At 41.1% G+C, this 22,087-nt stretch overlaps 1 protein-coding gene across 1 annotated transcript; it reads left to right on the top strand.

The window, feature by feature from the left end:
• The first annotated feature begins 1,802 nt into the window (after positions 1–1,802).
• Positions 1,803–11,129, top strand: LOC124014033 (60S ribosomal protein L34). The gene is made up of 5 exons (XM_046328691.1): positions 1,803–1,889; positions 2,387–2,459; positions 2,712–2,811; positions 6,902–7,005; positions 11,005–11,129. The coding sequence occupies exons 2-5, from the start codon at positions 2,395–2,397 to the stop codon at positions 11,087–11,089; spliced, it is 354 nt and encodes a 117-aa protein (XP_046184647.1). The 5' UTR covers positions 1,803–1,889; positions 2,387–2,394; the 3' UTR covers positions 11,090–11,129.
• The last annotated feature ends 10,958 nt before the right edge of the window (positions 11,130–22,087 follow it).

Genomic DNA, 22,087 nt, shown 5'->3' with positions numbered 1-22,087 from the left:
CCGTCCAGCAGGTATATTTCACTGGTCACCCCCAAAGCCAATTCTTCCTTTGGCCGCATTTCCTTACAGTTCTCTGCTGCCAATGACTGGAACTAATTGCAAAAATCACTGAAGCTGGAGACTCATATCTCCCTCACTAACTTTAAGCACCATCTGTCAGAGCAGCTCACAGATCACTGCACCTGTACTTAGCCCATCTGCAAATAGCCCATCCAACTACCTCATCCCCATACTGTTATTTTTTTGTTTGTTGCTCCTTTGCACCCCAGTATCTCTGTTTGCACATTCATCTTCTGCACATCTATCACTCCAGTGTTTAAAATGCTAAATTGTAATTATTTTATTACCTTACCTCCCTTATCTTACCTCATTTGCACACACTGTACATGCACTTATTAACTTTTTTTCTATTGTGTTATTGACTGTATGTTTGTTTATTCCATGTATAACTCTGTGTTGTTTTTTGTGTTGCACTGCTTTGCTTTATCTTGGCCAGGTGGCAGTTGTAAATGAGAACTAGCCAACCTGGTTTAAAAAAGGTGAATAAAAAATAAATAAAAAGAGGAAGGCCCTAAAAATGGTCAATGACTCCAGCCACCCTAGTCATAGACTGTTCTCTCTGCTACCCCACGGCAAGCGTTACCAGAGCGCCAAGTCTAGGTCCAAAGGGCTTCTTAACAGCTTCTACCCCCAAGCAATAAGACTCCTGAACAGCTAATCAAAGGGCTACCCAGACCCCTCTTTTACGCTGCTGCTACTCTTTGTTTATTATCTATGCATGGTCACTTTAACTCTACCTACATATTACCTCAATTACGACTAACCGGTGCCACCGCACATTGACTCTGTACCCCCTGTATATAGCCTCGCTATTGCTATGGTTAGTTATTTTACTGCTGCTATTTAATTATTAGTTACTTTTATTTTCTTTATTTTTTTAACGTATCTATTTTTTAACTTAACTTCTTAAAGCATTGTTGGTTAAGGGCTTGTAAGAAAGCATTGTATTCGGCGCATGTGACAAATACAATTTGATTTGATTTAAGAACAAATTCTTATAATAATAATAATAATTCTTATTTACAATGACGGCCTACACCAGCCAAACCCTAACAAAGCTGGGACAATTGTGCACCTCCCTATGGGACTCGCAATCACAGCCGGTTGTGATACAGCCTGGAATCAAACCAGGGTCTGTAGTGATGCCTCCAGCACTGCAACACTCTGGAGCCAAATTAAACAAGAGATGTGCATGGTCATTTGTTGTATGGCTCCTTCGGGATAATGAACCCATCAGGGCCAGAACATGTGAAGAATATATTGTGCAATGGTTGTGAAAATAAAGGGGGAAAAAGATTCCTATGTCTAATTATAAGATTCCTAGCTCTATTTATTTTATATATTTTTTTAAAATTACATCGATTTTCTCTCTTCTCGCTAATGGCAAATTGTTGCATTCTTGTTAATATGTTTTCCTGTTTTTATGAATAAGCTTTTCAGCATATCTCCATTTGCACAAAATACTTGCCAGCTTGCACTACAATATCTCAACCACTAGCAGATGTGTGTAAGCATGGTCTAAAGTGTGTGGGGAGGTGTGCACATTCTCACGTCAAGTAATTTATGTCAATAAATGGCCATTTCTGCATGACGCACGTACATTTTGCCCTATATGTTCCTAAGGTTTATAAATGAGGCCAATGCACCGGCCTGTACCTACGGGTGTGAAGCTATTAGATATATAAACGTGCAATTCTCACGCCGACCTGCGAAAGGCAACAATACGCAATACAACGTCTAGTCTGCTGGAAACTCACAGGGAAGAAGAAAAACTTCAAATTCCAAGGTAGCGACTTTAGTCCTTCCTTTTCCGGTTACATTAATAGAAGGTATGGCGGCCTAAATTTTCTCGCTTATATTTAGTTTAAATAATCTGCTGTAATCTGTGTTTATATACTACGACAAATCGTATTTCAAAGATTATATTTCCAGTGTTAGAAGCCGTTAACACGTTGATGATGATATTTCATGTTATCCTAGTACTTTGTCATGGCCCTCTTAATTAAGTAGTATATCTTCAGTAACATTAGCCCAAAGCAAAAATGTCTCAATTTTGGTAACTACAAGAATAATGCCATTTGCAGTTTTGCTGCCTTAAATTGACAAACTAGGGTGTGTTCTTCAAACGTTTTAATCTTGATACGTTTGTTAGGTAGCATATATACTACTTAGTTTACTTGGTTACACAGTCTTGCGCAGTGATGACGCCATCGGCAGTCCCCGATACCATTTTTTTAATGAACTAACTATCTAGTAAATTATCTAGAAAGGTAATAATGTAATCAATCGGTGTTACACGTTATACTACTAATCATGTATTTACCAGGTATCAACATGGTCCAGCGCCTAACTTACCGTCGTAGATTGTCCTACAACACCGCCTCCAACAAAACTAGGCTGTAAGTAACTAGCATGTAGCTATAGGTAGCTAATTCCATTGGCTTGTTGCTATTCCCGTGGCTTCTGTGCCATTCTTAGTTACTACAGTGCATGTTTCTTTGTGACCTACACGGTTAGTAACGTTAGTACTGGCTTTCACGTGGTTGTATCTAGCTAGCTCTGGATTTTAAATAAAAAGTAGTCTTGTGAGCATGTTTCCACCCCTCAAAATATTGTTACCAACATTGCAATGTGTAATTCCTCACTTACAGGTCCCGGACTCCTGGTAACCGCATTGTGTACCTGTACACCAAGAAGGTGGGCAAGGCACCCAAGTCTGCATGCGGAATATGCCCTGGTAGACTGCGTGGAGTAAGTATTGTCCTATGTACATCCTATCCCACTGCATAATATACAAATGTTTTTTTCAGGTCTGTTACTGTTGTAGTGAAAACACTAAATAAAAAAGTATGTGGACTACTGCTTGACTATCTCATTCCAAAATCATGGGCATTAATATGGAGTTGGTCCACCCTTTGCTGCTATAACAGCCTCCACTCGCCCGGGAAGGCTTTCTCCACTAAATGTTGGAACATTGCTGCGGGACTTCCTTCCATTGAGCCACAAGAGCATAAGTGAGGTTGTGCACTGATTTTGGGCCAGCATTTGGCATTACAATTCATCCCAAATGTGTTTGATCTAATTATATTAGTCATATGCGCCGACTACAACAGGTGTATAACTTACAGTGAAATGCTTACTTACATGCCCCTAACCAACAATGCAGTTTAAAAAATAGGATTTAGAAGTAAAAGGAGCAAGTAATTAAAGAGCAGCGGTAAAGTAACAATAGCGAGACTATATACAGGGGCTACCGGTTAGTCGAGGTAATATGTAGCTAGAGCAGACATGGGCAAACTACGGCCCGTTAGGCTTTTTAATCCGGCCCGCCGAACTTGTCCAAATTATAGTAAAAACCTTTTTTTTCCCTTTCCCTGCAATGCCCACGTTTCCCCAATAGATGGCGCACTCAAAACACATTGACCGTTGTTGGAGTGGCGCGTATTTCTCTTTATTTCACTTTAATTTTCACTTCGTTTCACGTCACCATTAAGCCCTTCTGTGAAAATGAGCGGACCAAAGAGAAGGAAAGTGGACAGCGAATGCAGAGTGTTTAATAAGGAGTGGACAACAAAATACTTCTTCACTGAAGTCCGATCAACGGCTGTATGTCTGATATGCCAAGAAGCTGTTGTGGTTTTCAAAGAGTACAATATCAGCCATCACTTTGCCACGAAGCATGCAAACTATGCTAGCAAGCAGTCAACACAAGAACGGGCGGCTACTGCTCAGAGGTTAACTGACCAACACCTCAGATCTGTCCTGAGAATTGCCACAACAAAACTAACTCCAGACTTTGATGCACTGGCAAAAAAGGGAGACCAACAACACTGTTCCCACTGAAATGGTGAGTTTTTCTGCTGTGTTATGAAAAAATGCATATGGAAAGTTTGGAAGTGCGTCTTTTAAGAGCAATGCGCATTTACGCACAGCAGCGGTACAGTAGCTTAATTAACACGCCGCACATCGCTCTTAATTTAAATTTTCAGCTGCAGGTAGGATATTTAATACAGCCTATGTCTGTGTGCTTGGCAACGATACACGTGTACTGTTTGCGCGTGAAGGCGAGGGCGTCCGTGGCGAGTTTGAAGAGCGCGCGGTCAGGACAATCCATCCATGATTTTGCGGAGTTTAACACAAGTAGATATTATTGAGCTTGAGTATTTCGTTGTGTAATAATATGTTTTGAATGTTGAAAGTGATTCCATTTTTCAATAAATGTTGATTTCTTTAACTTTGCACCTTCGATTGAAACGTATTAAAAACAGACGCAATCTTGATAAATAACAGTGCGTATGTTATTTTAATCTATTTACATTTCCTCCTCCCAGTATCTGCGAAATAGTATGTAAATGCCATATCTTGCATATTCCTTGAGACAAATTTATTAACTGATAAGGGCTATTTTTCACATTTGAAAGACAGTTAATAAATTGGGTTGTAGTGTTCTTACTGTGCTATGAGGTTTGCACACACTACATTTAATGCTTTAGTATATCCGGCCCAAACACTCCCTCCAAATGCTCCTGGCCCGGCCACTCTGTCGAATTTTAGAACCCATTGTGGCCCGCGAGTCAAAAAGTTTGCCCACCTCTGAGCTAGAGTTATTAGTGACTATGCATAGATAATACCAGTATCAGTGGTATGGGCAATCCAAATAGTCTGGGTAGCCATTTTATTATATTGTCAGGAGTCTTATGGCTTGGGGATCAAAGCCGCTTAGAAGCCCCTTGAACCTTGACTTTGCACTCCAGCTACCTCTGACACCACCTGGTATAGAGGTCCTGGGTGGCAGGAAGCTTGGCCCGGGTGATGTACTGGGCTGTACGTACTACTCTCTGTAGTGCCTTGCAGTGGAGGCCGAGCAGTTGCCATACTCTGCAGTGATGCAACAAGTCAGGATGGTGTAGCTGTAGAACCTTTTGAGGATCTGAGGACCCATGCCAAATCTTTTCAGTCTCATGAGGGCGAATAGGTTTTGTCATGCCCTCTTCATGACTGTCTGTGTGCTTGGACCATGTTAGTTTTTTGATATGGGCACCAAGGAACTTAAAGCTCTCAACCTGCTCCACTACAGCACCGTTAATGAGAATGGGGGCGTGCTTGGTCCTCCTTTTCCTGTAGTCCGAATGGTTGCGAGATCAAATCCCTGAGCTGCGGAGGTAAAATCTGTCGTTCTTCCCCTGAACAGGGGAGTTAACCCACTGTTCCTAGGCAGTCATTGAAAATAAGAAGTTGTTCTTAACTGACTTGCCTAGTTAAATAAAAGTGTTTTTTTAAGTCCACAATCATCTCTTTTGTCTTGATCCCTTTGAGATAAAGGAGATGGTTGTGGACTACAGGAAATGGACCCACTTTCTGCATGGCGGCATTGTCATGCTGAAACAGGAAAGGGCCTTCCTCAAACTGTTGCCACAAAGTTGGAAGCATCTAGAATTGTCTAAAATGTCATGCTCCAGCGTTAAAATCTCTTCACTGGAACTAAGGGGCCTAGACCAAACCATTATTCCTCTTCCACCAAACTTTACAGTTGGCGCTGTATTCATGCAGGTAGCGCTCTCCTGACATCGGCCAACCCCAGATTAGTCCGTCGGACTGACAGGTGGTGAAGCGTGGTACATCATTATAGAGAAAGCAATTCCAATGCACCAGAACTTTACACCAGTCTAGCGGACGCTTGACTTTGCGTATGGATACGCATATGGTGATCTTAGGATCGTGGCTGCTCGGCCATGGAATCTCGGCGAACAATTATTGCGCTGACGTTGCTTCCAGAGACAGTTTGGAACTCGGTGGTGAGTGTGGCAACCGAGGACAGGCTATTTTTATGTGCTTCAGCTCTCAGCGGTCCTGTTCTGAGCTTGTGCGGCCTACCACTTTGCGGCTGAGCCGTTGTTGCTCCTAGATGATTCCTCTTCACAATAACTGCACTTGCAGTTGACCGGGGCAGCTCTAGGAGAGCAGAAATTTGACAAACTTGTTGGAAAGGTGGTCTCCTATGACACGGCCACATTAAGTCATGGAGCTCTTCAGTATGGCCATTCTACCTACTGCCAATGTTTGCCTTTGGCGATTGCATGTCTCTGCTCTATTTTATACACCCGTTGTCTGAAATAGACAAATTCACCAGTTTGAAGAGGCGTCCACTCACTGTGCGCAAACACACATATATTAATATATGCCATTAGCAGACGCTTTTATCCAAAGCGACTTACAGTCACGTGTGCATACATTCTACGTATGGGTGGTCCCGGGGATCGAACCCACTACCCTGGCGTTACAAGCGCCATGCTCTACCAACTGAGCTACAGAAGGACCACATATATATATTTATATTACTACTCCAGCGATATACTTCCTCGTGCTCATTCAGCGGTTGTAGGGGTGTAACATAAGCAAAGGCTCCGAAAACATCCAAATACGTACTTTAAAACTGCAACGCTCTAAGTATACTGATGTAGGTCTTTACTCTTGTACGCATTGATTTGTCATTCAGAACTTTATCCTTTGTTGTATTCCGTTTTGTGCGACTCCAGCGAACTCAAACTAGCTGTGCTGTTTCTGTGTAGCCCCCACAGCTGGTAGGAGACAGCCAGAATCGCACAAAATGTAATATAATGTTAACGATACAAAAATGTGTTTTGTAAACAGGTGAGATCGCAAAAAGTGTCTAGGCTCTTCTAACATACTGTAATTTGAGATTTTGTTAATGTGAATTTCTCCTTTAAAAATGGCTGTGGCATTGTTAATGGTCAAAATGGTTTCTCCCATGTTTCTCCTGAACATTAACCTGGGTTCAGGTTTTGTTACATCTGCTCACAAGCATTTGTTTGTCTTAAAGATCCGGGCAGTGAGACCCCAGGTCCTGATGAGGCTCTCAAAGACAAAGAAGCACGTCAGCAGGGCCTACGGCGGTGCCATGTGTGCGAAGTGTGTACGTGATAGGTAAGAATATATCCAAAACACCGCCTTCTGAAGAATCTGTACCAAGTGTTGTATGTCTGGTTCCTATCCCTTGGCAGTGACAACTCAGGGAACAGAGACAATTAGTCCTCTGGGTTTTGCCTACTACATAAGTTATGTTATACTCACAGACATGATTTAAACAGTTTTAGAAACGTCAGTGTTTTCTATGCAAATCTATGTATAATATGCATATCTTATATTCTTGGCATGAGTAGCAGGAAGTTGACATTCTGCCCCCTAGCCCCAAGAGGTTACCGGACTTGCCTAGTTAAATAAAGGTGTTTTAAAAAACGGCAAATCCAAACATACAGATTTCCAATTGTTATGAAAACTTGAAATCGGCCCTAATTAATCGGCCATTCCGATTTAATCGCTCAACCTCTAGTTGGTACACTGCATTGGGTCAGGTAGTGTTTTCCTGGAATCCGCCAAACCCAGATATCTCTCGGACTGCCAGATGGTTAAGTGTGTTTCATCACTCGAAGGCCTTGCCACTGCTCCAGAATCCAAAGGCTGAGAGATTTACCCCGCTCCAGCAACACTTGGCATTGCTCTTGGTAATCTTAGGCTTGTATGCGGCTGCTTGACCACGGAAACCCATTTCATGAAGCTCCCGACGAACAGTTATTGTGCTGACGTTGCTTCCAGATGCCATTTGGAACTCTAGTGAGTTTCAACAGAGAACATACAGTTTTTACGCGATACAGCACTTGGTGGTCCCGTTCTGTGAGCTTGTGTGGCCTCCCACTTTGCGCCTGGGCCATTGTTGTGCCTAGATGTTTCCACTTCACAATAATAGCTTTTGCAGTTGACGGGGGTAGCTCTAGCAGGGCAGAAATTTTACAAACAGACTTGTTGGAAAGGTGGAGTCCTATGATGGTGCCGAGGTGAAAGTTACAGCAAGGCCATTCTACTGTAAATTTGTCTATGGAGATTGCGTGGCTGTGCTCAAATCTTTGCACCTGTCAGCAACGGGTGTGGCTGAAATAGCCGAATCCACTATTTTGAAGCTGTGTATATATTTGATAAATGCTATGTGCAAAATAGAAAAGTTGTCCAGCATATTGGTGTTGAGAACGATGCGACAGAGGCAGCAATGGAGTGAGGCGATTGAACAGCCTTTGCCTTGATTGTTTACGGAAGTTGGTTTCCTCAATTTAAGGTCTATAATCAATAGCCTACCATAAATGTGCTTGGCTTTATTAAATATTCCATGTACAGCTACAGAAATAAGAGATCCTGCTTCTGTTGCCTGTTTGAATGAATGTTTATACTGATTCCGTGAGCGCCACGCCTCACTCAACCGCAAAATTTCAGATAAAGCAATTTCACATTTGTCTGTTTTTAGTGTTTGCTATGCTGTAAAGGCTTTTAAAGTCGTTGGAACAGACTGGTAACTATAATTTGTTTACACTGTTCCAGGCGGGCAGAATGTTGTAACCTAACAGCACCTATTTGTCACAAAATATGCACACAGCTCTTGCTCCTATACCTTCTCCTTAATGCTACAATTATGACCATAATAAGTAATGTCATTATGCTTTGTATAGTAGTAGCCTTGTATAACCACCTTCAAGCAGTAAGCCTAAGAGCGTGTTCTGTTTAGTCTCAGTAGTGTAACTTACTTAGTCCTATTTCAATATACAGTGCATTTGGAAAGTTTTTTTTTCTCTCCACCTTTTATTACATTACTGCCTTATTCTAAAATTGATTAAATGCATATTTTTCCTCAATCTACACAAGCTACCCCATAATGACAAAGTGAAAACAGATTTAGACATTTTTGTATTATATAAGACAACTTCTTTACATAAGTATTCACACCCTATGCTATGAGACTTGAAATTGAGCTCAGGTGCATCTGGTTTCCATTGATCATCCTTGATTGGAGTCCATCTGTGGTTAATACAATTGATTGGGCATGATTTGGAAAGGCACACACCTGTCTATTTAAGGTCCGTCAGTTGACAGTGAATTTCAGCAATAGAAAGCCGTGAGGTCAAAGGAATTGTCCGTAGAGCTCAGAGACGGGATTGTGTCGGCACGCACATATCTTGGGAAGGGTACCAAAAAATGTCTACAGCATGGAAGGTCCCCTAGAACACTGGCATCTGTCATTCTTAAATTTTAATAAGTTTAGAACCACCAAGAGGCTTCCTGGAGCTGACCGCTGGCCAAACTGAGCAATCGATGAAGGGCCTTGGTCAGGGAGATGACCAAGAACCCGATGGTCGCTCTGACAGAGCTATAGAGTTCCTCTGTTGTGATGGGAGAACCTTCCAGAAGGACAACCATCTCTGCAGCACTCCACCAATCAGGCCTTTTATGGTAGTGGCCAGATGGAAGCCACTCCTCAGTAAAGACACTTGACAGCCTGCTTGGAGTTTGCAAAAGGGCACCTAAGACTCTGACTATGCGACACAAGATTCTCTGGTCTGATAAAACCAAGATTGAACTCTTTGTCCCTGAATGCCTGTTGTCACATCTGGCGGAAACATGGAGGCAGCATCATGCTGTGGGGCTGTTTTTCAGCCTCAGGGACTGGGAGGCTAGTCAGGATTACATGGTGTCCAGACAGGCTACTTACTAAATGGAATTATATACGCCCATCGAGAATTGGCACACCCTGGTAAAAACACCCGCCAATAAAATCCTCTAGAGCAAATATTTTATCTTTAAAACATATATTTTGAAACTAGCCAAACCTTAGGCTTTCCAAAAGTAGGCACCAAGATAATCAATTGACAAGGAAAGTGTGAAGGAGAGCGCTGTGTTATAGTATGCCGATGAAATTGACAATCCTTAAAATAACAAATACACGCAACATGTCAGTTGCCTTTTTATCAGCGACGACGCTGATTTTCAAGTGTGAGTGAAGGATTTTTAAAATACTGTGAGGATCTATTATTTTGCTGTGTCTATATATAACAATAAACTGACTTAACAGGACAGAAACCAGACACATGCTCACATGGTGCATGTAAATTATGGTATGAAATAAACCAAAACTTGTTTCTCAGAAGTGTGGCAGGTGGTTAACTCTGCAAATAACGTTTTCACTCAGAGAACGAGACCTGTACATTTTGTAATACAATCATGATTTTTTTTTTTTACCAAATGACAGCGGTTCCAATTGACATATTAGCGCTTTATAGGCCTTGGAGACAGGACAACCTTGTTGATTAATTATTCAATCTGACACTGTTTTTGAAAGATCTATTTACGAGCACGCAAAGAAATAAAGTCCAAACTTTGTTCACTGAAGTGCAATAGCCTATAGCGCTCTACACCCCTGCGTATCATCAGTTGGAAAGACAGATTAATTTAGCAAAACAATTGCTTATCATTAGTGAACTCTCACTATTGGGTAGTTTATCAGCATGAAAATTACGTTTATAAAAATAAATCCTGAAATGACTGTCTTCATCCATAACTCAGTGACATGGATATTCAATTACTGTAACAGCCCTAATCCTGCCCCATGGGGTGGTTCTGGTTGATCATGTTTACTTGCATATTGGACTAACTATGCCAGAGAGATGTTCTATTGAAGACGCCAGCCAGCTGTAGTTGAATTTCTATCCATAGCAATTTAAGTGCAGTTTGTTTGCTTCAGCAGCCTCTGGTCTTGTGAGTTCCATGTGTTAGGATTAAAACTACATTCTTTAGTCAAGTCTGATCCTGATCACATCTCTCCCTAACTGTTCAATTATGATTTAAGTAGATGGTGGTTTTAGCTGGTTTTGTCAACTAGTATCACATTGGGAGATTTGTCCTGGGGTGTGCTGTTAAAAGCAGTGACACTTCCTATGTGCAACAAATAAAGATGGATGTTTCTGCAATGTCTTTGCAACATGCATTCATTAGATTTTTCTTAGTGTTGACATTTGGTCAGTATTTGTAAAGTAACCATTAAAGGCATGTCCTGAACATCTCAGTTAACTGATCCACTAACCTTCACCCTTCTGTCTACCACAGGATCAAGCGTGCTTTCCTGATTGAGGAGCAGAAGATCGTTGTCAAGGTCCTTAAAGCACAGGCACAGAGTCAAAAATCTAAGTAAATGTGTATTTGTACTGCAACATTAAAATAATTGAAATATGTTTAGTGTCCTGACTCAAATGGTGTAACTGTCCATAGTATTCCTCAATTTGAAGTTTGAGTCCAGTGTTTCTCAATGTTAACTACCATTTTGTAGTTTTGATTGAGACTGATGTTTGAAAACTGAGTGGACTACTGAACATTGTTCTATTCACTTAAAGTGTTGACACTGACATTACATCCAGGAATTGTGTATTTTATTAAATATTAAGATGGTGCTGCATGTGCTTGCATTTATGAAGGTGAGCAGGCCTTTAAACTGAAATTATTTGATGGCTTATACAAGGTAAACAAGTTGCTTTACTACAAATAAGCCATTTTTGTAAAGAGATCATAGTCATCCATCTGACTAAATATTTACTAATGTTCAGTGGCTGTTGCTGCTATCAAGCTGGCCAAGAGTTCTATAGGCTTTACATTTTTGGGAATACTCTGGATTTCATCCAATATAGCAGGTGGGTGATAAGTTATATAAATACTAACAAGTAAAACTATTACCAAACAGACTGGTTAATCTCATTAGCTACCTGTGTACATTTTTTTTTATTAACCCTTTTGTAGTCAGTGCTATCTCAGATCCTTGGGACATCCCTACCCTAACCATAAAGAAGTCTAATCAAACTTTATTTCACATGCTCTGAATACAAGTGTAGACCTTAACATGAAAAGCTTTCTTACAAGCCCAAACATACTAAAGTAAAAAATTATATATAAATGCAAAATGAGGCTATATTGCAGGGGGTACAGGTGTTGACTCGAAATGACACCGACAAGGTTCCAGTTTAACAAAGTTCACTATACCGTATGAACACACAAGGTAGCCATCGCACTCAAGGCTAGGTCCATCAACAAGACTTCAATGTATGTAGTTTGGTGGCCATTTGATTATTTGTTCAGCAGTCTTATGGCTTGGGGGTGAAGCTGTTAAGGAGCCTTTTGGTCCTAGACTTGGTGCTCCGTTACTGCTTGCCTTGTCGTAGCAGAGAACAGTCAATGACGGTTGACTGGAGCGATGCAACTGCTCGGCATCTGTCACATTGACCAGATTGGTGCACATTCAATAATTCTGATATAACAAAGTGGATATTTGTCAAATCTCTAATTTATGTATTGTAACAGGCCCACTGTGGTTACTTTTCAGGTTTAGAAGTAACTGCTAAATAGTAACTCCTGTTTATATAAGCTGGTTAGCATACAGCAATCTGTGGGGGTAGTTGAACGACTAATACAGTTGAATGGAAACGACAAGAACATGTGTTGGGGTTGACATCCATACAAGCATATGATTTTTACATTATGTTGTGAAATACAAAAAATCTAAATCTCAATTTTGCTGGGGGATAATGAGGCAACTTGAGATCTGGTCAGTTCGGTTTTACCTCTTTACTGAATCTATAACCCTTACCCATTTTAAACTTCAATGGGGGGGCAGGGTTGCCAGGTCGAGGTAACATTTCTTGCCCAATGGCCATTCAAGCTGCCCAAAAGGCCTGAAAACTAGCCCAATTGTTTTTATCACAGCAAGAGAGGAGTTGCCATATTTATACAATAACACGTTTAACTGTTATCGAGACAAGAAATATCGTAGGAACTTGTAACGAGGTTAGAAGTTAAATCAGGATTTCCTCAATTACTGCGAGCTATGACGTATTTAAGGAATTTGAATCACAGAATGTTGGTGGCACTTTAAATGGGGAGAACGGGCTTGTGGTAATGGCTGGAGCGGAATCAGTGGAATGGTATCCATGTGTGATGCCATTCCATTGGGTCCGTTCCATCCATTATTATGAGTCGTTCTCCCCTCATTAGCCTCCACTGATATGAATATGTGGCAAGATAAAATATAATTTGCCCTTATTAAAATCGGCAGATCATTTCCCATAAATGGATTTAACTTGTTTGACTGCTATGATTAAGCAAAAGGCCCGAGGGGTTGTGGTATATGACTAATATACCATGGCTAAGGGCTGTTAAGCACGACGGAACGCTGAGTTTCAGCCAATCAGCATTCAGGGCTCGAACCAGGTTTTATAGATGTAAATAAATCCCCTTTGCGCATATAAACAGCAAAAATATAAACTGTCAACTGTTTATTTTCAGCAAACTTAACATGTGTAAATATTTGTATGACCATAACAAGATTCAACAACTGAGACAAACTGAACAAGTTCCACAGACATGTGACTAACAGAAATGTAATATTGTGTCCCTGAACAAAGGGGGGAGGGTCAAAATCTAAAGTAACAGTCAGTATCTGGTGTGGCCACAAGCTGCATTAAGTACTGCAGTGCATGGACTGCACCATATTTGCCTGTTCTTGCTGTGAGATGTTACCCCACTCTTCCACCAGGGCACCTGAAAGTTTCCGGACATTTCTGTGGGAATGGCCCTAGCCCTCACCCGCTGATCCAACAGGTCCCAGACGTGCTCAATGGGATTGAGATCCGGGCTCTTCCCTGGCCATGACAGAACACTGACATTCCTGTCTTGCAGGAAATCACGCACCGAACGAGCAGTATGGCTGGTGGCATTGTCATGCTGGAGGGTCATGTCAGGATGAGCCTGCAGGAAGGGTACCATATGAAGGATGAGGATGTCCTCTCTGTAACGCACAGCGTTGAGATAGCCTGCAATGACAACAAGCTCAGTCTGATGATGGTGTGACACCGCCCCAGACCATGATGGACCCGCCACCTCCAAATCAATCCCGCTGCAGAGTACAGGCCTCGGTGTAACTCTCATTCCTTCGACGATAAACGTGAATCCAACCATCACCCCTGGTTAGACAAAACCGTGACTCGTCAGTGAAGAGCACTTTTTGCCAGTCCTGTCTGGTCCAGCGACGGTGGGTTTGTGCCCATAGGCGATGTTGTTGCTGCTGGAGCGCAAGCTATGGGTGAGTGTGGCTATGGTGACCAGTGAGCTGAGATAATGCAGGGCTTTACCTAGCGAAGACTTATAGGTGACCTGTAGCCAGTGGGTTTGGCGACGAATATGTATTGGGGACCAGCCAACAAGAGCATACAGGTCGCAGTGGTGGGTAGTATATGGGGCTTGGTGACAAAACGGATGGCACTGTGATAGACTGCATCCAATTTCCTGAGTAGAGTGTAGGAGGCTGTTTTGTAAATAACATCGCCGAAGTCTAGGATTGGTAGGATAGTCCGTTTTACGAGGGTCTGTTTGGCAGCATGAGTGAAGGAGGCTTTGTTTGCGAAATAGGAAGCAGATTCTAGATTTAATTTTGTATTGGAGATGCTTAATGTGAGTCTGGAAGTTGAGTTTACAGTCTAGCCAGACACCAATGTATTTATAGTTATCCACATATTCTAAGTCAGAACTGTCCAGAGTAGTGATGCTAGTCAAGTGGGCGGGTGCGGGCAGCGATCGGTTGAAGAGCATGCATTTCATTTTACTAGCATTTAAGAGCAGTTGGAGACCACGGAAGGAGTATTGTATGGCGTTGAAGCTCGTTTGGAGGTTTGTTAACACAGTGTCCAAAGAGAGGCCAGATGTATACAGAATTGTGTCGTCTGCGTAGAGGTGGATCAAAGAATCACCTGCAGCAAGAGCGACATCATTGATATATACAGAGAAAATAGTCTGCCAGAGAACTGAACCCTGTGGCACCCCCATGAAGACTGCCAGAGGTCCAGACAACAGGCTCTCCGATTTGACACACTGAAATCTGAGAAGTAGTTAGTGAACCAGGTGAGGCAGTCATTGGCCAGGTCGATGAAGACAGATGAAGACGGCTGCACAGTACTGTCTTTTGTCGTTGAGTGTGAGAAAGTACATTGAGATTCGAAATGGTCAGTGATCTGTTGTGGTTCACTTGGCTTTCGAAGAATTTGACTACTGTTACGTCAAATCAAATGCGTTCTAACTGATTGGCAATTGCGATATAGCTTTTATAACTTCCAATTGAATTAACAAAGCATGTTCTCTAATAATTGCATAATAACCCAAGGCTACAACAAACTGAAGTTATAGGCTTATTATTGATATTGGTTTGCCAGCTTCATGTAGGTTACACATGTGACACAAATTGATTTGCAATGACTCCAGTGATATCGTCATTTCAACATATGTATTGTATCAAATGGTGTCCAACAATGGCATATACATTAATAGGCTACTTGATGGCCAACAGAGTGGCAAATGTATAATTCTCTACATTTGATGTCAGTTTCATTGAGGACGTTTCCCTATAAAAAGAACCACATGAGGTCCATAACTTCCATTTCAAATTTCCACTCGGCAGCCCGAGACCCATGAGCTAAGCATGCATAAAGCACTTCGCTTTTTAGTTTTCTTTATGCTAAGTCAACATTCGAATGCAGTTTAAACCACCCCGATGGGGTGTATGTAATGCGCTCTAGTGCGCCCAATGTCATTTTCCAGTGATTTGTATCCATTATTTCTTGATATGCATAAATTGTAGCATATGAATCTGTTTTATGGGGGAAAAGGTTGGAGATGGGTTTCTCTATAACCACAATCTAAATTGCAAACCTACTACGTGACTCAGGCAATAGTTGTTGGGCTCTCTCAACACACACCACTCCGTCACTCTCGCTCAACAGCCTGCCTCACATTCAGCAGCAGGTCACAATGAATTATAGATATTTTGGGAGGTGCCAAGATGGTGGCTTGAACAGACGCTTTTTTACCGAGCTCCGTATCAAACTTCAGAAAGATTGTGAAAAAAAAAAAAAAACAAGTTTACAGTCATTACTATTTTTCTTTGTTCAAGATATAAGACCTTTCCTGTGACTGGAATGATAATTGGATCATTTATTACGGCATGTCCAGGCAAACTCTTGGGGAAAAAAAAGGAAGAAGTTAGCCGGTCTATTGCTAATCAACAAGAGAGAAACGTGCTTATAGACAACTGCCATAACTACACTTGGCCTATGGATAATATCATGCTTTCGAATGCTGTTGAAGATGACGATGATGAATTCCCCTCTTTACCAGTTCCGTGCAAACCTCCACCCTCCAAAAAACCCAACTCTGACATCGTGGCTACCCTCTCCTTACTCATCAACTCCAGGTGTGACCCCATTGAGAAAATGGTAGGCGCGAACACCATGGTTATCGAAGGCTTGAAAAAGACTGGAGTTTGCATGTGGTGAAATTAAGGATGTGAAAACGAGAGTGGCAAAAGTTGAAAACAATGTGGACAGGGTGGGAAATAATAACAATGTCTACCATAGACGTCTCACTGATCTGGAACAATACACAAGAAAATGGAACCTGAGACTCTACGGCTTGATAGAGGTGGAGAATGAAGATGTGCGAGGAGAGGCTATCCGTATCTGCCAAGAAGTTTTGCCTGCAGAGAAGAACAAAGCTGGTGATACCATCGACGTTGTGCATCGCCTCAGCAAGAAGCAACAGCAAAACGATTCAAGACCTAGAGGTATCATCATCCTATTCACTACCAGATTCTACAGGGATGCTGTCTGGAAAGCTGCTAGGAAGAACGCCTTCCTTCAGAGCCATGGTATGCGTTTCGCCGAGCATCTCAGCCCGGAAGACATAGAAAGAAGGAACAAGTTGTGGCCAACGATCAAGATAGCACGAAATGAGGGGAAGGCTGCTTACTTCGTCGGAGGACGAGGCTTCATCAATGGTTCAGAAATCCATATTCCTCCCTAAAATCTCACCAGAAGGAACAGGTTGATGGTTTCAGCCATGGTATTCTCATTTTCCTTATGTTGTTTACCTAACAGGCATCAGGTGACTATTTTTCAGGAATACTCAGGTATTTCAATTTATTAGTTTGTTCTTGTATGACCAGAAGACCTATTTGGTTTACACACTTACAAAGAAGATTGAAAGCTGTATTTATTTTTTATGTATACAGTAACTAAGATACTGTTTTAAAGGGCATAGAGGTCTGCTCTGACTTTACACGGTTATTGCTCTATTTAGTTATTAACACTAATTTCCAAAAAAGGTCTTAGGAACATTTATATGTAAAACATTTTTTATTCAATTATTTTATGATCAGTTTTCATATGTACTTAAAATAGTAGGTACACTTTTATTTAAATTATTATTTGTTGTTTTATTTCTCAGAATAGTTCCTGATTACACTAAAGAGGGTTTTTAGTCTCTCTTACTACAAGAACCCTTGGTTTGGTCTTGAACATAATTTCCAGTTGAGTTGAATTTCAAAGCCAGATAACGTCTAGCTCAAAGGTTATGGAATAAGCTATTTTCACTTTAAATTGACTTAAATGGTGCAGATCTCGGTTCCTTATCGTTTACGTTCATTGCTCCTATGTCTTTGACTCATCCTACTACAGTTTATACTTTTATATAATCTTTGTTGTTTTGTCTTTGTCTATAGTATATCTTAATGCTTGGGGGTTACGAAACAATGTGAAGCGCAAGGCCTTATTTTTATTTGCTAAACAATTTCGAATAGATTTTTTGCTTTTTTCAAGAGTCTCACTCAATTTTGGCTGATGCCAACTTCTGGAGGTCACAGTGGGGCAACGATATTTGGCTTTCCCATGGATCTGAACGCTCCGCCCGTGTCACTACATTGAAAAATACCTTTGGTGGTAATATTCTACACTCGGAATGTGACCCCATGTGGTTCCATTGGTCACTTTATTTGTCTTGTGATCAGTTACTTGTAAACTTCTACGGGTACAACACCAGACATGAGAATGATGAGTTGCTTGAATCTATAGAGAAACATATATTTATTGGTTATCTAAATTTCCCAATTCATTATTATTGATAGGAGGGGACTTTAACATTACAATAGATAATTCAACTGATAGATGGCCCCCAGGTAGGCCAACCAATCAGAATTTGGGTTTAATACTTTTTATGGAAAAGTTTGATCTTACTGATATATGGAGAGAGAGGTTTCCGGCTGAAAGATCATTCACTTGGAGTAACAAAACAGGTTCCAGACAATCCAGAATAGATTTTTGGCTTATATCCAAATGTATTGATGGTGAGTGTGTTACTACAAATATTTGTACTACTCCCCTCACAGACCATAGAGCTATTTACATTGATATCAAAATATGTACCCCTGATACGAAACCTTGGTAGAGCATCCTACTGGAAGCTAAATAGCTCATTATTAAATAATGATATAGTTAAATTTGAGGTTAAAGATCTGCTCTCACACTTTTGGGAAATGGCTTGTGAAGAAAAATCTTATTGCAAGAACTGGGAGCTCTTTAAATTTGAGGTGTCCAAATACCTTAGAAAATATGGTAGTAATTTTGCTAAGACCAGAAGAGCTGAGGAGGAAAAGGTGATCATTAAGATAACTTCCTATTCTCAGAGGTCCCCAGCCGACCTCTTGGGGGAGGAGAAGATGGAACTAATTGAGTTACAAAATAAACTGGATAATATACACTGCTCAAAAAAATAAAGGGAACAGTTAAACAACACAATGTAACTCCCAAGTCAATCACACCTCTGTGAAATCAAACTGTCCACTTAGGTAGCAACACTGATTGACAATAAATTTAACATGCTGTTGTGCAAATGGAATAGACAACAGGTGGAAATTATAGACAATTAGCAAGACACCCCCAATAAAGGAGTGGTTCTGCAGGTGGGGACCACAGACCACTTCTCAGTTCCTATGCTTCCTGGCTGATGTTTTGGTCACTTTTGAATGCTGGCGGTGCTTTCACTCTAGTGGTAGCATGAGACGGAGTCTACAACCCACACAAGTGGCTCAGGTAGTGCAGCTCATCCAGGATGGCACATCAATGCGAGCTGTGGCAAGAAGGTTTGCTGTGTCTGTCAGCGTAGTGTCCAGAGCATGGAGGTGCTACCAGGAGACAGGCCAGTACATCAGGAGGCGTGGAGGAGGCCGTAGGAGGGCAACAACCCAGCAGCAGGACCGCTACCTCCGACTTTGTGCAAGGAAGAGCACTGCCAGAGCCCTGCAAAATGACCTCCAGCAGGCCACAAATGTGCATGTGTCTGCTCAAACGGTCAGAAACAGACTCCATGAGGGTGATATGAGGGCCTGATGTCCACAGGTGGGGGTTGTGCATACAGCCCAACACCGTGCAGGATATTTGGCATTTGCCAGAGAACACCAAGATTGGCAAATATGCCACTGGCGCCCTGTGCTCTTCACAGATGAAAGCAGGTTCACACTGAGCACGTGACAGATATGACAGAGTCTGGAGACGCCGTTGAGAATGTTCTGCTGCCTGCAACATCCTCCAGCATGACCGGTTTGGCGGTGGGTCAGTCATGGTGTGGGGTGGCATTTCTTTGGGGGGCATTCCTCCATGTGCTCGCCAGAGGTAGCCTGACTGCCATTAGGTACTGAGATGAGATCCTCAGACCCCTTGTGAGACCATATGCTGGTGCGGTTGGCCCTGGGTTCCTCCTAATGCAAGACAATGCTAGACCTCATGTGGCTGGAGTGTGTCAGCAGTTCCTGCAAGAGGAAGGCATTGATGCTATGGACTGGCCCGCCCGTTCCCCAGACCTGAATCCAATTGAGCACATCTGGGACATCATGTCTCGCTCCATCCACCAACGCCATGTTGCACCACAGACTGTCCAGGAGTTGGCGGATGCTTTAGTCCAGGTCTGGGAGGAGATTCCTCAGGAGACCATCCGCCACCTCATCAGGAGCATGCCCAGGTGTTGTAGGGAGGTCATACAGGCACGTGGAGGCCACACACACGACTGAGCCTCATTTTGACTTGTTTTAAGGACATTACATCAAAGTTGGATCAGCCTGTAGTGTGGTTTTCCACTTTAATTTTGAGTGTGACTGCAAATCCAGACCTCCATGGGTTGATAAATTTGATTTCCATTGATAATTTTTGTGTGATTTTGTTGTCAGCACATTCAACTATGTAAAGAAAAAAGTACTTAATAAGAATATTCCACTCATTCAGATCTAGGATGTGTTATTTTAGTGTTCCCTTAATTTTTTTTGAGCAGTGTATATAAATTAAAAGCAGAAGGAGCCTTTATTAGATCTAGGAAAAAATGGATTGAGGAGGGAGAACAGAATTCATCCTATTTCTTTAGACTTGAGAAATTTCACTCTAAAAATAACACTATCTATAAGTTAAACATTGATGGTGTTATTACAGATGACCAAAAATGTATCGCTAAATACTGTAGAAATTTTTACAGAAAATTGTATAGCTCTACGTACTGTCAGGAATCCACAGATATGTTTTTTAACTCACTGAATAATGTTCACTCTATCAGTGATATAGAATCTAAACAGTGTGATGAACCCATCAAAGTTGAAGAGATTATAGAGTGTATCAAACATCTAAAGAACAATAAATCACCAGGTGTTGATGGAATTACATCAGAACTTTACAAATTATTTTCTGAACAAGTAGCTCCCTTCCTAATTGAAGTATTTTTAAAGAGTATTAAAAACAATGTTCTCCCTCCTACAATGAGTCACGGGTTAATAACACTGATACCTAAGCCTAAAAAAGAAGTGCTGCTCATCGATAACTGCCGTCCAATTTGTCTTCTTAATAATAACTATAAGATATTAGCCTTACTACTTGCAAAAAGAATTAAAGAAGTCCTGGATGCAATCATTGATGAAACACAGTCTGGCTTCATGAGGAACAGACATATTTCTAACAATGTCAGACTAGTATTAGACATACTTGACTACTCAGACCTAATAACTGAGGATAGCTTCATATTATTTTTAGATTTTTATAAAGCATTTGACACAGTAGAGCATTGGTTTCTCTACCACTCCCTTGAGAGACTTGGCTTTGGGGATTTTTTCTGTAAGGCTATCAAGACTCTCTATGCAAATGGTAACAGCTCTATCAAATTGAAATATGGCACCTCACCTAGATTTGAGTTAAAGAGAGGAATTCGGCAAGGTTGTCATGTCTCTCCGTACCTGTTTTTATTAATCACCCAACTTCTTGCAAATTATTTAAATAATAGTCCTGTACAAGTTATTTCCATAGCTGGTAAAGAAATTATTATAAGCCAGCTGGCTGACGACACTACTCTTTTTCTGAAAGACGCTAACCAAATTCCCATATCGATCAATGTGATACAATCCTTTTCCAAAGCATCTGGTCTATATCTTAACATTAATAAATGTGAACTCATAGCTGTCAAATATTGTGTGACACCTTCATATTATGGTATTCCAGTAAAAGAAGAACTTACATATTTAGGCATAACCATTACAAAGGATCAGAAGTCTAGAGGCTTACTAAATTTTAACCCTCTTATTAAAAAAACAGAAGAAACTAAATCAATGCTACAGAGGGACTTATCTTTAAAAGGTAGAGTCCTAATAACCAAGGCTGAAGGTATCTCTAGACTAACATATGGTGCTCTATCATTATATCTTGACAGTAAAATAAGCAAGGAGATAGACCAGATGATTTTCAACTTTCTTTGGAGAAACCGTACCCATTACATTAGGAAAACTGTTGTAATGAACACTTATGAGATTGGTGGACTGAATTTTGTGGACTTTACTACTTTAAATAATACTTTTAAGATCAATTGGATAAAACAATTCCTAAGAAGACCCATTTCTATCTGGAATGTTGTTCCTCATCATGTCTTCTTTACTTTTGGTGGCCTTAACTTCATGTGTGGTCCTTCTGTAGCTCAGTTGGTAGAGCATGGCGCTTGTAACGCCAGGGTAGTGGGTTCGATCCCCGGGACCACCCATACGTAGAATGTATGCACTTTGGATAAAAGCGTCTGCTAAATGGCATATATTATTATTATTATTATGTTGTTTTGCAATTATAATATTGACAAAGTTCCAGTGAAACTTTCTGCTTTTCTTCGGCAGGTTTTCTTGTCATGTTCCTTAATTTATAAACACAAGTTTTCTCCACACAGATATTATATATGGAATAATCGGGATGTATTGTATAAAAATACATCTTCGTTTTTAGAATATTGGTTCCGAAATAATATCCTATTG

The sequence above is a fragment of the Oncorhynchus gorbuscha genome, linkage group LG25 (genome assembly GCF_021184085.1).
Source record: "Oncorhynchus gorbuscha isolate QuinsamMale2020 ecotype Even-year linkage group LG25, OgorEven_v1.0, whole genome shotgun sequence".
In the NCBI taxonomy this organism is placed as follows: Eukaryota; Metazoa; Chordata; class Actinopteri; order Salmoniformes; family Salmonidae; genus Oncorhynchus; species Oncorhynchus gorbuscha.
Note: the sequence above shows the minus strand (reverse complement) of the source record. Positions and strands in the feature narration are given on the sequence as shown.